This window comes from Littorina saxatilis, unplaced genomic scaffold (genome assembly GCF_037325665.1).
Source record: "Littorina saxatilis isolate snail1 unplaced genomic scaffold, US_GU_Lsax_2.0 scaffold_1374, whole genome shotgun sequence".
Lineage (NCBI taxonomy): Eukaryota > Metazoa > Mollusca > Gastropoda > Littorinimorpha > Littorinidae > Littorina > Littorina saxatilis.
Genome location: NW_027129485.1, coordinates 10893 through 24537, shown reverse-complemented (window position 1 = coordinate 24537; position 13645 = coordinate 10893). Strand labels below are relative to the sequence as shown.

The 13645-nt window shown below is 41.9% G+C and overlaps 1 protein-coding gene across 2 annotated transcripts; it reads left to right on the top strand.

Annotated features, from left to right (window-relative positions):
- The first annotated feature begins 315 nt into the window (after positions 1-315).
- Positions 316-8164, top strand: LOC138957740 (uncharacterized). 2 transcript variants are annotated; one of them, XM_070328796.1, is made up of 5 exons: positions 316-586; positions 1907-1998; positions 3578-3703; positions 4351-4499; positions 5860-8164. In XM_070328796.1, the coding sequence occupies exons 1-4, from the start codon at positions 541-543 to the stop codon at positions 4363-4365; spliced, it is 279 nt and encodes a 92-aa protein (XP_070184897.1). In that variant the 5' UTR covers positions 316-540; the 3' UTR covers positions 4366-4499; positions 5860-8164. The 2 variants fall into 2 exon arrangements, with proteins under 2 accessions (XP_070184897.1, XP_070184895.1); XM_070328794.1 differs by having other exon boundaries at positions 326-586; positions 3578-3813.
- The last annotated feature ends 5481 nt before the right edge of the window (positions 8165-13645 follow it).

The following is a 13645-nucleotide window of genomic DNA, read 5'->3' as shown; positions in this document are numbered from 1 at the left end:
TATTTTTTAATTAAAAAGTTTTTTTTCTTGTGGCTGTTTGATCAATTATGGCAAGCATTGACTGAAATAAACAATTTATATATATCCAGCACAACATGCAATTCATTAACTTTTGACCCTAACCTTTAACACTTCCCAAAATAAATCTTTGGTGGACATTGCATCGACGCTGTTCATTTTGAATGAACATTTTTCTTGTTAGATCAGTGGTCTATGCCGGCGCATAGTTGTGTATTGACTGGATCAATCGCCAACTCGCTGCGCTCGCGGTAAGGCAAGTGCTGACAACCGGAAGAAAGCTGCATTCCGAAAAAAGTCACTTCCGTTTCGCCATTTTTCGATGATGCCAGAGAAGTGAACCATGATTTCAAGATGCCCGGTGCAAATTGTTGTATGCCTGGATGCAGCGTGAGCTCACTAAGATCTTCAACGCTTATAACTTTCCATGGTATACCAAACGGAAAAGCGGATGCCGAATGGAGAGCTGCTCTTCCACAAAATCAACCGTGCTGACAAGCTTTTCAACCCGAAGAAATTAGAATGCGAGGATGTTCCCGACATTTCAAAGAAACATGCTTCAAATACGGTACGTAAAAAAACTAGTAATATAGCGAAAATAAGCTTTCATCTGATTGTCTGTGCTGTGTTGTTTTGCTTGTAATGCTTCAAGTGACGAAGCTCTAGTAGTATCAATCAATCAGTGTGAGGCTTAGGCCAAAAAAAAAAAATGCTTTGGTTACGGTTTCATGGCCAAAAAAAATAGGGTAGGTAGGTCGATTAAACTTTTTTTTTTTTTTTTTTTTTTTTTTTTTTTGGTTGGTCTCTCTTGAAATGATAAAAATATTTGTGTATGCAGGATATTCGAGGTATTTTCATATTGGTGTATTTGGAACCACAGATATTAATTACTTTTTCATGTTAAGAAAAGAAAACTGGACATACCCTTTAAACTGTATAGTGCCACTAGTGAACACAGTTTTCGAGAGTCATGCCAAAGTCCAGTTCGAAAGAGTCTTCGGGCTCGGCACTTATTTTCGTCGACCCAACACATTTTATCCCGAACAGTTTGCCGTCCAAAGTTGGATGAAAATCATGAAAAATGTCCACCAAGGTTGCACTCTTCGAGTACCGACTTATCAGTCGTGTTTGTTCGATAGGAACGCACTTTCCGAATACGATTGCAAATTTGCAGACGACATCTTTTTACGTTCGCGCAACGAACGAACGAACGCACGAGACTGACTTCCCTTGGATATGGGAGTTGTAAAAAGCGGAGTGGTGTCCCTTGTCGGGCTTGTTGTTGTCTGCTCGCCGGCGATCGATGTTTTCTCTGTGCCGTGGTGTTGTCGTTTTCGGTGGGTTTTTGTGTGTGTGTGTGTGGTTTTTTTGTGTATGTATGTGTTTGGTTCATTTTATTTTTAGCTTTAGGACCAAAAAAAAAGTTTAGGGTCGGCCCAAAAAGTTAGGGTCGGTCGGGAAACCGTAACCAAAGCATTTTTTTTTTTTGGCCTTAGTACTTGTAGTAACTAGTAGTAGTACTTTTACAGCTCGCAGACAAAAAATAACACAATCGTATTCTGAATCATACATTGACAAAGGCGTAATTCTGAGCTATAATTATTAGGTAATGGGGAAAAAACCACTCTTTGTTCTTGTGATAATGTGTTTTTGAATATATTCTAGTATTAGTAAACTTCTGGGTTAGAACTTAGATTTTTGTTGTTGTTTTACTCGGTCACTGAGTCAGTCTTGTTCATTCTTGACAGATTTGCAGTAGTGTGTTTTACTAATTCTTGTTTCTATTTCAATAGATCTAAATGTATAGGTCTGTTTAGTTAATTTAACTTATAATTTCGACTCAGCATTTTGAACATTTTCTTTGCATGTTTTTTTGCTGGGCCTACAGGCAAGCGAGCACTCATTCCAGGAAGTCTGCCAACCAACCATGTGCTACAGAAGTCAGTAGAAACACCAAAGACTCCAGCCAGGAAACCCCCAGTGAGTAAAAATTGCTGTTATTTGCCCAGTATAGTATGCTATTAGTGATACTGATAGTGATAATATGCTACTTGTAACTCTTTTGTGAGTACCGGTACATGTATACTGGGTGTTTTCTCAGTTTTTGTCCGCTGTCAGTGTGAGATTTATATTGTGGTATAACCTGTTTTTCTAGTTTCATGGTTTAGCCACGACTCACTTTGAATGAGGGTCATCTGCCAGGCATTTAGCTGATTATCTGATAAGTGATATTTTTTTAATTTGCTATTTATAAATTACAGTTATAGTAAACTAACACTGTCGCACAAAGTATGTGACTTTAAAAAAAGATTTGTTTGAAATCATGTGAGCTCTGTCCACTAGATGATGGAGAAGGGAATTTTTCCAGTTGAGTCTGCAACATGGATTTTTTCTCTCTCGGATAACAAATACAGTATGGTAGGAAAAATTTAGGGTTGGTGTGGCGATAACTTCTTCTTCTGCGTTCGTGGGCTGAAACTCCCATGTACACTCGTGTTTTTACGTGTATGACCGTTTTTACCCCGCCATTTAGGCAGCCACACGCCGCTTTCGGAGGAAGCATGCTGGGTATTTTCGTGTTTCCATAACCCACCGAACTCTGACATGGATTACAGGATCTTTTCCGTGCGCACTTGGTCTTGTGGTTGCGTGTACAGTAGTACCTGCCATATCCGGTCACCCATTAGTCATTGCAAAGGTGACCGCAAATATCAGGTGGCCGTTCATTACAGGCCCCCTCCTCCAAAAAAAACCAAAAAACACGATCAAGTTTTCATGAAGAAAAGAAAGCGATCATCCACGAGCCGCCGATTCATTGTCTCTGTTAGTTTTGCTTTCGTTTATACATCTTAATTATTTGCGTGTTTAACTCGATCGTCCTGGCTAAGCTATTGTTTCGTATGTTTCTATGTGTGTTGTTTGGATTATTATATATGTATTTGAGTGTCAGATAAACAAGTGTTTCAAACTCACATCAGCTGTGATTGATCCGGAAGTGACTGCCGTAAATGTACATGTATGCGCATGTCTGTATTTACAGTTTGCGCATGCGTAAGTATTCATGTCGTCTGCTCGTGCTGTGCCGTCTGTGCACACAACACACACACACCACAGGCGCTCGCCCGCGAAAGTGACAAGTGGCCGTTAAGTGGCCGCTCCTGTCGAGTAAGAGGGGCACCTTAGGGCAAAAATCAGTGACCGTTGACCGCGTCAGACAGGTTAACGGCCATTAAGAGTCAATTATAGAAGGAAAACTCATTAGTCATGGGAAAGCTGGCCGCTCCGGGTAGGTTCACGCCCACGAAAGGGCCGGAAATGGAAGGGACTACTGTACACACGAAGGGGGATAAGTCACTAGCAGGTCTGCACACAAGTTGACCTGGGAGATCGGAAAAATCTCCACTCTTAACCCACCAGGCGGCCGCAGCCGGGATTCGAACCCTCGACCTTCCAATTACGAGGCCGACGTCTTACCACCCCGCCACAGCGCCCGTCGTGTGGCGATAACAATAAAGATATGTCATAGTGACTTGACTAATTGATTTGAATTCTGCTGCAGGTCAGTCGCCCCCCACCTCCTGCTCCTGACCTGGTTGCCTACTACAACTTCGAGGAAATACGACAGGACACCCTTCAGCTTGCTGCACCATGGTGTCTCTTGGAGAACAGCAAGGAACAGATACAGGTGGGAATAACCGAAGCCAGCCAAGTGAAACTGTTGTCCTCTACGTTATGATTACGTACTCCAGCAGACATCAACTTGTGGTCGACGTGCGTGGGTTTTGCTCAAAATACGTAAGTATTCGTCAGTGTTTGGCTTCTCGAATTAAGTTTCAACTTAATCTCTGTCTCGAACCACAGGCGGAAGGTATCGTTCACTGGACCACTACTTACATAGAAAGACTATACTGAACGAATCGTCGGTAAGCTTACCACACTGTCATACTGTCATACTCATAGTGATATCACTGATACATTTGTACAGGTATTAAAACATGGCTGTTTGCTGAAAAAATCGTTGTGAAAAATTGTAATGTCTCTGAAGTTTGATTCAGTCCGTCATTCATTTTGATGGGAAGTCAACCCTTGGTGAGGCTAATACTAATATTGTTTTGATCTGTATTCTGCCAGTGCCATTGCCAACTGCCATTGTTGTTCTTGTGGAGTTCTAGAACAAGCTCTGGTTTGAATGACCAGCTAAAATTAATGCTAATAGTAAATAAGTACATTATTTTTGCATTAGCGGGGTATACAAAATATTTTATTAAAAAAATACCGCATGGTTTTGCTTGATCAAATCATTTATCAGCTAACAATATGCTTTTATTTCAGTTGGACCTGACTTGAGCATGATTCCGTTGTCTCCGCAACAACAGCTTGATTGAGATACAGGCATGTCCAGTTTTCAGCAAGTGCAGGCTGAGTGTGAAGATCTGATTGCTGATCTAGACACAACATAAGCTGCTTGACACTATTCCAAGGTAAGCGAGAAGCTTTGAAAATAGTTACTTTAATTCAGTAATGCGTAATTATGTATGCAATACTCCTGCTGGTGAGTTCACTACAAACAGGTACTACATTAGAACTAGAAGAATAGGTTCCACAAGAACATTTCTGACTGTTGATGCCACTAAAACTCTCGTTACATCCTGCATTCTGTGTAGATTAGATTACAGCAAATCCCTTCTCATAGGCTGCCCTGACTCCACTCTCCAACCCTTGCAAAAAGTACAACACTCTGCAGCACTCCTCTCATGAAAGAACTTCACTGGCTTCCTGTGTCTCAACGTATTAGGTATAAAGCTGCCTGCTTCTGCTACAAGATCATCTCTGAATCGGCACCTGCCTATCTTTCGGAACTGGTCTCCCTCTACACTCCCTCTCGCACCCTTCATTCTTCTGCTGATGCTCGACTTCTCCGTCAAGGTTGCTTTAAACGCAAGGCTCATGGCTTCCGCACGTTTTCATATCATGGCCCTCAGTTATGGAATTCACTCCCCTTTCTATTACGTCACTCTCCATACATTTCATCTTTTAAGTCCAATTTGAAAACTAACTTGTTCCAACAACATTACGGATAGTTCCTTAGGCCAAACAAAAAAATAGTCTGTTTACGGTAACATCGGCCCAAAAAATAGGGTCGGTAGGTCGGGATTTTTTTTTTCTCCAAAAAACATCAAATTATTTTGCCAAAAAACAAACTTTGTTTTAAAATTTTGATTTTTTTTTTTCCCCCAAATGCCAAAAAAAAAGTCTAGGGTCGCGCAAAAAAATAGGGTCGGTCGGGATACCGTAAACAGACTTCTTTTTTTTTTGGCCTTAGCATAGAGTCTGGGGATGTGAGATGTGCATGATGTGTTGTTTGAATCTGACAGTGATTGTATGAATTTTTTATACACGTATTGTTGTCACGCGCTTTGAACTTCTGATAAGGCGCTTTATAAATGCCCGTTATTATTATTATTATTATAAGTAGATACACACTTGTAAACTTATGTTAGTTTTCACACGTGAGCATGAAGTGCCTTTATGAGGAATGTATAGTGGCTTGCAATATTGAATTTGAGGGATGTTTGCAGTTATGTAATATATTAGCACAGCTCAGTTTTCTTCAGGGTTCCGTGAGAACAGTGAAATTCTCCTTTGAGGACTGAAAAATATCTTGGATAATTGGTCTTAATTGGGGGGGGGGGGGGGGGGGTGGGGGGGAGATTTAAAACATAAGTACATTCACATGTGTTTTTCATTTTCACTGTGTAAAGGTGTGGAGGTCCTTCTCTACTTGTTTCTTTGTTTTCCCATTGACATATATTTTTGTTCTTGTCTATATTTTTTACATAGGTGCTGTCCTCATCCCCAGCCGACTGTTTCCGCTGAAGCCGTGAAGGATGCTTCTTCATGTAGGCGTGGACATCTTTTTCGTCGCCGTGCAAGGCTTCCAGTTCCAGTACCATATAATTTTGTGAATACTCTGGGGACCTGTCATCAACTTTGGAAGGACGCTTTATTTTAACACTTTGTACCCCATCTATGTTGACCAAGATTTTTTAAGCCGAGACCAGCTGCTGTGCTGCAGCAGGTCACTCAGAATTGTAGAAACTGTATCAACAGGCTAGAATCCTGGCGTTAGATCAACGTTACAGGAAGCGACTGAAGCTAACAGTCTAAGCAGGATGCGGATATGTGCCGAATGATAACAGATGCAATGTACATAGTGACTGTGTGTACCTGGGAGACAAGGAGTTAAGACCACATCTGAACTGAGGATTTAGTCTCTCCATAATTAAACGCTGAAGAAGATTTCAGAATGAACTTTGTTAGATAAATTATGGTTGTTATGATCGTCACATTTTAGGTCCCCCCCTTCCCCCCTTTTCAAACTTCCCCGCTTTTCAGACCTTACATTTTTGGATTTTCTGTTCACAACCTGTTGTACATTTACCTAGATATTAAGCAGATTTCCTCCTTTTTAAGACCAGCTTATTTTTTTATTCTTGGAGGCCTGAAAAGGGTGTTTGGAAGGACACTGTATTTGTTTGTTCGAAATTCAGAATTCAAATAATTCTTCATCAACGAGTTATTACTGCCTCACCATAGCAGTTAGGCCAGTCTTACTAACTCTTACTTTTATTAATGTGCCGTGATGCAAAGACGTTGAGCAGTTTTCAGATGTTTATGAATCTAGGGCTTTCAAAATTTACTGACATACAATACAATACAATACAATAAAATGGGGACACCCCGAAGCGTCCCGGTACCAAAGCGTCCCGGTACCGAAGCGTCCTGGTACCAAAGCGTCCCGGTACTGAAGCGTCCCGGTACCGAAGCGTCCCACTATAACGCGTCACAGGACTTAGACTTTTTTTTTTAAACCTTGAGTGGCTGACCTTGACTTGACTAACCACATTTTTTTTTTAAATTTAATCTTGACCTTGATTTGACCTTGACTTCACTGATTTTTTTAATTTTGCACAGACCTTGATTTGCTTTCGGTAAAAAAAAAATCACTTTTTGTCCAACTTTTCCCCAACTTTACTTTAGATCTGTACTCACAACACACCAATTTGGAAATACTGTACCCGTGTGGACAAGTTCGGGGGAAAAGTCCGTAGGCTTCCGTTCACAAGAGGGATATGTCTGTTATCACACACGCTTTCTGGCTTCACTAAGCGTGAGCGTCGGAAAAAGTCTTTTCAGTTCTGCCTCCGACTTTTAAATTGTATCATTTGGGTTAATTTGGGTTTGTTTGGGTTCATTTGGGTAATAAAGAACGCTCGCGCTGGACCCGAGTACTCTTCAGACTGGCTCGCTCCCCCAGTATGAAAGTTTTTGTCTTGTGCACGTTTAAGACCAAGTGATTGCTCTGTGTGAATTACAGGCATTCCCTTTGCTATATAATACATTGGCATGCGAGCCGAGGATGTGCGTGGTGACTGGTACCGGGACGCTTCGGTACGGGGACGCTTCGTGCCCCACTGCGCGGGAGCGTCCCGAAGCGTCCCGGTACCAAAGCGTCCCAGTACCCCTGTGACGCGTTATAGTGGGACGCTTCGGTACCGGGACGCTTTGGCACCGGGACGCTTCGGTACCGGGACGCTTCGGTACCGGGACGCTTCGTGATGTACCCCAATAAAATAACTTTATTAATCTCTAAAAGAGAAATTGCATTGCTGAGCTTTTGTGTCCGTAATAATAACATACATAAAACATTCAAAAATAAACATTTGTTCTTTGTCATGCATACATTCTTGTGTTCTGATACATTTCTTCATGTTGGACTCCATGACTCCATGACATCCAAACATGAAGTTCAGTTACCCCTTTTTAACTTTGAAGGTCACATTGTGGGCGAATTTTTAGCAAAAAGTTGGAACATGGTATGACTGTTCTTACTCACCAGGGGAAGTGATTTTGTTATTTACTGATTTTCATTTTGTGTGGCCTTCTTTCACCCATTTAATCATTCATAAATGTTCATACCCAAGGGAAGTAATTCACATATATCTATGGCCAATGTTTTCACAGGGCATCTATAGTGTGGATGAACACTGTCTCCACTCAAAATAGTCCTTTGCTATTGTACATTGTGAATCAGCATTTTTGTTTTTGTCCTGTTTGAATAAAGTGCAATCATTTTACAACCAAAGTGTTAATGTTAAAGATGTTTACATAATGTGTGAAGGATGATGCATTTGAAAACTAATATTGTTAAATGTAAATTGACCTGTGACAAGTCAGCATAGTGCAATATCCAAGCATGAAACCCGCACACAATTCCCAAACAACATGCTTTCTTTTCCACAAAATTCCATCCAGTAGAAAACAATTATGTGAACGTCATAACATGGTGTTTTTTTACATTAATAATCAAGCCTTACACCAACTAAAATGGTGTTAATAGGCATTTGAGCAAGCTTTAACACCAACATAACATGGAGTTAATAGGCATTTGAGCAAGCTTTAACACCAACATAACATGGGGTTTTGCATGTTATACCAGCAATAACATGATGTTAATCACATTACAAGCAAGCTGTAACACCACCAAAACAAGCAGTTTTGCAAGTTAAGTCTACGATAACATGATGTTAATCACATTACAAGCAAGCTGTAACACCACCAAAACAAGCAGTTTTGCAAGTTAAGTCTACGATAACATGATGTTAATCACATTACAAGCAAGCTGTAACACCACCAAAACAAGCAGTTTTGCAAGTTAAGTCTACGATAACATGATGTTACTTGGCGTTAAACCAAAGCTTTAATGCCATCAAAACTTGGAATTTTTGCATGTTACAGACATGCTGTAACATGGTTTAACATGATGTTTTGACCGTCGCAAAACGCGCTGAAATTCCAGGCAATTTCGCTGCGATAACTTCAACAAAATCCAATCAAAATCTGGTGTTGTCGTGAACACCAAAATGTGATAAACCCAATGAAACTTGAAGTTTTGTTGGGATTTGAGTAGTTTTGTAAGATACAAAACGCCACTTTTCGCCCAGTGTGATTTATCTTGTTACCATCGAAACAGAAGCTCAGTTCCACAGGAGAACAACATTGACAGGGCTATTGTAGGAAACCGTGTTGGCAAGCAAAAAGTCAAGAGGTAAATCAAACAGAACGAAAGGTATGGACAGGACCCACTCGACGACGTTGAGTTCTGGAGTTTCTGTCGTTGGTGGGAAGTGGGGGCTGGGGTAAGGGGGTTGGTTAGAACTTGAACAGGACGGGGTGAGATGGGGATGAGAGCGAGAGAGGGAGAGAGGAGGGGCGAGAGGGGGAGGGAGGGAGAGAGAGGGGGAGGGAGAGAGAGAGAGAGAGAGAGAGAGAGAGAGGGGGGGGCGGAAAGCTAGAGAGAGAGAGAGAGAGAGAGAGTAATTGATTTATTATTTCATTTGATTTCTGAACTTTCATGGCCTTCTATTTCGGGAGAGTTTCGGGGGAAGGCAGGGGGGGCGGGAGAGAGAGAGAGGGGGGGGGAAGAGATAGAGAGAGTGTGTGAGAGAGAGAGAGAGAGAGTGCGAGAGAGAGAGAGAGAGTGCGAGAGAGAGAGAAAGAAAGAGAGAGAGAGAGAGAGCGAGTGTTTTTCATCCACTCATCCTTATTTTTAACCTTTGCTTCTCTGTCACGCTCCTTGTTTTAGCCCCTCATCGTGAAAACACTCATTAGGCTTCTCGAGGGGACGTGTCAGACTTGACTTGATGGCAAGAAGGCCCGCTGAAGTCGCCTTTATGTCTCCCAAAAAGAAAAGGAAAGTCAAACAAATAACAAGAGGAAGACTGCTCTTTGCATAAGGCCCCTGTCGAATGTATTTGGTGATAGTGTTACTTGTACTGGTCTTCTTCTTCTTCGGCGTTCCAGGATTTTGGGCCTCAGGTCAGACTTCAAGTTTTGTAGCTTGAATAAAGCTGGTGGTCAGGATCAGGGAGTCTTTGGTGCCCCAGAGTTGCTCCTGCAGTGTGGCACCTTGGGGCCAGTGATCTGTTCTGGCTTCCTGGTGGAGCGGGCAGGTCTGCAGGATGTGCTCCGGGGTCTGTGGGCCTGTTTCGCACGGGCAGTTTGGTGTGTGCGACAGACCAAGGCGGTGCATGTGGGCTACCACGACCTGGGGGTTACTTTAGATGTTATGTTTCATAAAAAGACCCAGACGTATAATTGTCCTCGCGTATTTACGAAGACTACTGCGCTTATCGAAATGGCAATGCTACGCCGGTTTTGTTCTGCGTCCATGGGCTGAAACTCCCATGTACACCCGTGTATTTTTGCACGATGGAGTTTTTACGTGTTTTTTACCCCGCCATTTAGGCAGCCATACGCTGCTTTCGGGGGAAGCATGCTTGATATTTTCATGTTTCTATAATCCATTGACATGGTTTTGACCCTTTGGTCTTCTTTAGGTTGTACGCATGCCACAGACTTGAGGAAGACATGATGGAATGAAAGTTTGTTTCGTTTCTCCCTATGCTTGTCACTTCGTTTCAGAACTCATTCACTTGCCTGGATTTTGACAGAGAAAGGATAAGCTATGAAAAATAAAATACCGGAAAGCAAACGAAAGTGACTTTCCCACGTCCATAACTGCAACCACTGGATAGGCTTCGCAAATATCAGAATAACAGAACAACCAAAATAAAACAACAGCTTTTTCAAAAAGAGTTTTCAAAAGAGTGCCACACACAATCGTTCCTACGAAAGAAAAGATCGAGGATCGTCTGAACATAGCGTCCTCCTCCCTTGCCAACCCAAGCTGTTCACAACTGTTATCAAAAATATGCTGCACAAACAAATGTTGGTGGCCATGTATATGGTGATAGCAAAAAAGCAAAAAACGCAAATAAGAGGCGTCAGTCGAACAGCTATTAATTGCGACCCCCCCCCCTCTCCCCCCCCCAACTTGTTTGGAACGTTAGCCGTCTATCTGGTTTCGGATTTCTCCAACTCAGTCCATCGCCGACGTCAGGAAACAAGTTTATAAGATTGGAAAAATCACCTTTAATTTAATACCAATAATTTGAAGGATATGACTAAAAAATACTTTAATTACATCGAAACGTTTTAAAACAGTGCAATTAAACCAGAGACGAAATAAAAACAACATTTACATGCTCCTTCTTAAACTCCGCCCAAGTTAGTATATACCCCTTCCTCCCCAATGTGGACGCTCTTCGATAACCATTGTTTTAAACTACTGAGTTGCGAAAGAGAGAAATTTACAACAATGCAGACTTAAAAAAAAACTTTAAAAAAAACAGCACACCGCCATTCTACAATCCACCCACTCCTCTTCCATCGTTCCACAACCCATCAACCCCCCTCCTACCAACATCCTATATGCCCCCCCCCCCCCTCCCTCCCCCTCCATCAAAAAATAAAAAAACAACAAAAAATCACGAAAAGCGTCAGTGAAAGAAGAGAACATAGCAAGAGACATTGTAACATCATCCAGAACCGTCGTCTTGTTGTTGTTAGCAGTTTACCTTGATCTCGGGGAATTTGTTTTAGTGTGGCAGGAAAGGTCCCACGCATGCAAAGTGTATTTGCACGGCGGGGCGTTGGGGGGATGGACGGGCCCAAGGACTAGGCTGAAGAATGCGACCTCTGAACTCGCTGAGACACTTGTTGTCTTAGCCGAGCTGAGTTCGAGTTGCAGTCTGAGTTGAGCTAGCTATACAATGAGACCCCCCCTTTTAAGACCCCCCAATTTAAGACTTAATTCCCCCTTTTTTTAGACCTTCATTGTTCAGATTTTCTGTTCATAACCTTAGTAAATTCACATACATTTTAAGAATCCTTCCATTGTATGACCCGTTTTTCTCAGAGTTTGGGAGATCTTGGTACGGGGGGGTTCCACTGTATTTCTGTAGATGCCTCTACCAGAGATGTTGCCTTCGGTAGAAATGGTAGGGTGACACTACTGTTTGCCCATGTCGAGTCAAAATCTGGAGTAAATTTTGCAATGTTTTCACATTGACCAAAACTTCTGGTGGAGTAGGTAACTGAACTGTATGATTTCACGTGCGTTTGGTTTGCCCAAACTGCAAGACTAAACTCAAAGCTGCTTGATATCATCACGCTTTTGCTTGGCCAATCTGTCAAAAACGAAAGCAAAACATCCAGAAACAAATATTTACTGAATTCAGAATAAGGAAGAAATTGTGATTTTGCCTTCTCTGGTCAGCCCAATTTGTTGCCAAGTGATAAACGATGTATGGTTCAATAATACGTGACGTTGATCAATACTGCGTTAAAAAAACACACACAAAAAACAATCTCATTAAATGCTCATGTCTCAGGTTTGGCCGCTTGCTTGTGAAGTGAATAACACTCCATGATTTTACCACGCACTGAGTTCTCTAAAAACTGCGTGCTAAAGTGACGATGCATGAGTTGAGGTTGGCAAAAACAAATACAAAATGCCAAACTGATGATATACGATTTTAACATGCGTCAAGTTGTTCAAAACTGCGTGTGAAAATGTGATGGTGTGTGATTCTGACATGCGCTGAGTTGATTAAACTGCGTGTGAAAATGTGATGATGTGTCAGTGATTCTGACATGCGTCGAGTTGATTAAACTGCGTGTGAAAATGTGATGATGTGTGATTCTGACTTGCGTCGAGTTGATCAAACTGCTTGTCAAAATGACGAGGAATGAATTTGACCAAGTTGATCGAAACTGCTTGTCGAAGAGCCATATGAATCCAACACGTGTCGGCTAGTGAAAACTGCTGGTAAAATTAAAGATACATGATTCCACAATGCATTTGATAGACCAAAACAACTTTTTTAAATGATGCACGATTTTCCATGCGTCATTTTGACCAAAACGGTTTGATGACAGGAAGATGTATGATTCTTTATCTATCTATATATCTTTATACGGCTTGTGTGTGTGTGTCTGTCTGTCTGTCTGTCGGTCGGTCACTTCGCGATGCACGGCCAAAGTTCTCGATGGATCTGCTTCAAATTTGGTGGGCATATTCAGGTACACCCAAAACACAATCTGGTCGATGAAAATTTTCAACACGTGCTCTCAGCGCGCAGCGCTGAACCGATTTTGGTTTTTCTGTACATCCATTCCCAGTAACTCTTCCTTATCTTCTCCAGTGTTTTGCGCGTTTATCTCCCTTCCTTCGTACGGTGTATTCGGCTCTACTTCTTCCCGGCGAAGCCGGCTACCCGGCGAAGCGGGTATTCATCTAGTAACATATATATCAGGTTGGTTTAAAATGCTTGCCAAATCAATGATGTATAAGTCTTGTATGCATTACCCCTGCACCCATCGAGGGCCTTCGCGGTCTCTGCACCATGGTCTCATTTCAATCTTTTTTGTTTCGAATTTGTCTCCAAGACTGATTAGAAGCTTCCCTTGTTCATTTGAAATTTCAATTGGTATTGGTGAGTGCCCCTTTCTAAAGCCCAGGAAACATTTCCAACACATGACTTTCTCCAGGCGTGGAATAATGACTCGGCCGTATAATATGAACGAGAAGGACGGTGCCTTTAAGTATGCCGCAAGACTTTTTGAGTTTGATCAAGATGCCAGCGGCTTTAAAACTACAAGCATGTTCGCCCACGCATGGGAGAGGCAAACAATTGCAACGCTAATTTGTCCCCTTCTCTGG

What these genes read in the sequence shown, in the direction of transcription:
- LOC138957740 (XM_070328794.1), top strand. Translation starts at nt 541, where the DNA reads ATGCGAGGATGTTCCCGACATTTCAAAGAAACATGCTTCAAATACG. An exon ending in AGAAACATGCTTCAAATACG is followed by an intron (nt 587 to 1,906) that starts GTACGTAAAAAA and finishes CTGGGCCTACAG; the next exon opens with GCAAGCGAGCACTCATTCCA. An exon ending in CTCCAGCCAGGAAACCCCCA is followed by an intron (nt 1,999 to 3,577) that starts GTGAGTAAAAAT and finishes ATTCTGCTGCAG; the next exon opens with GTCAGTCGCCCCCCACCTCC.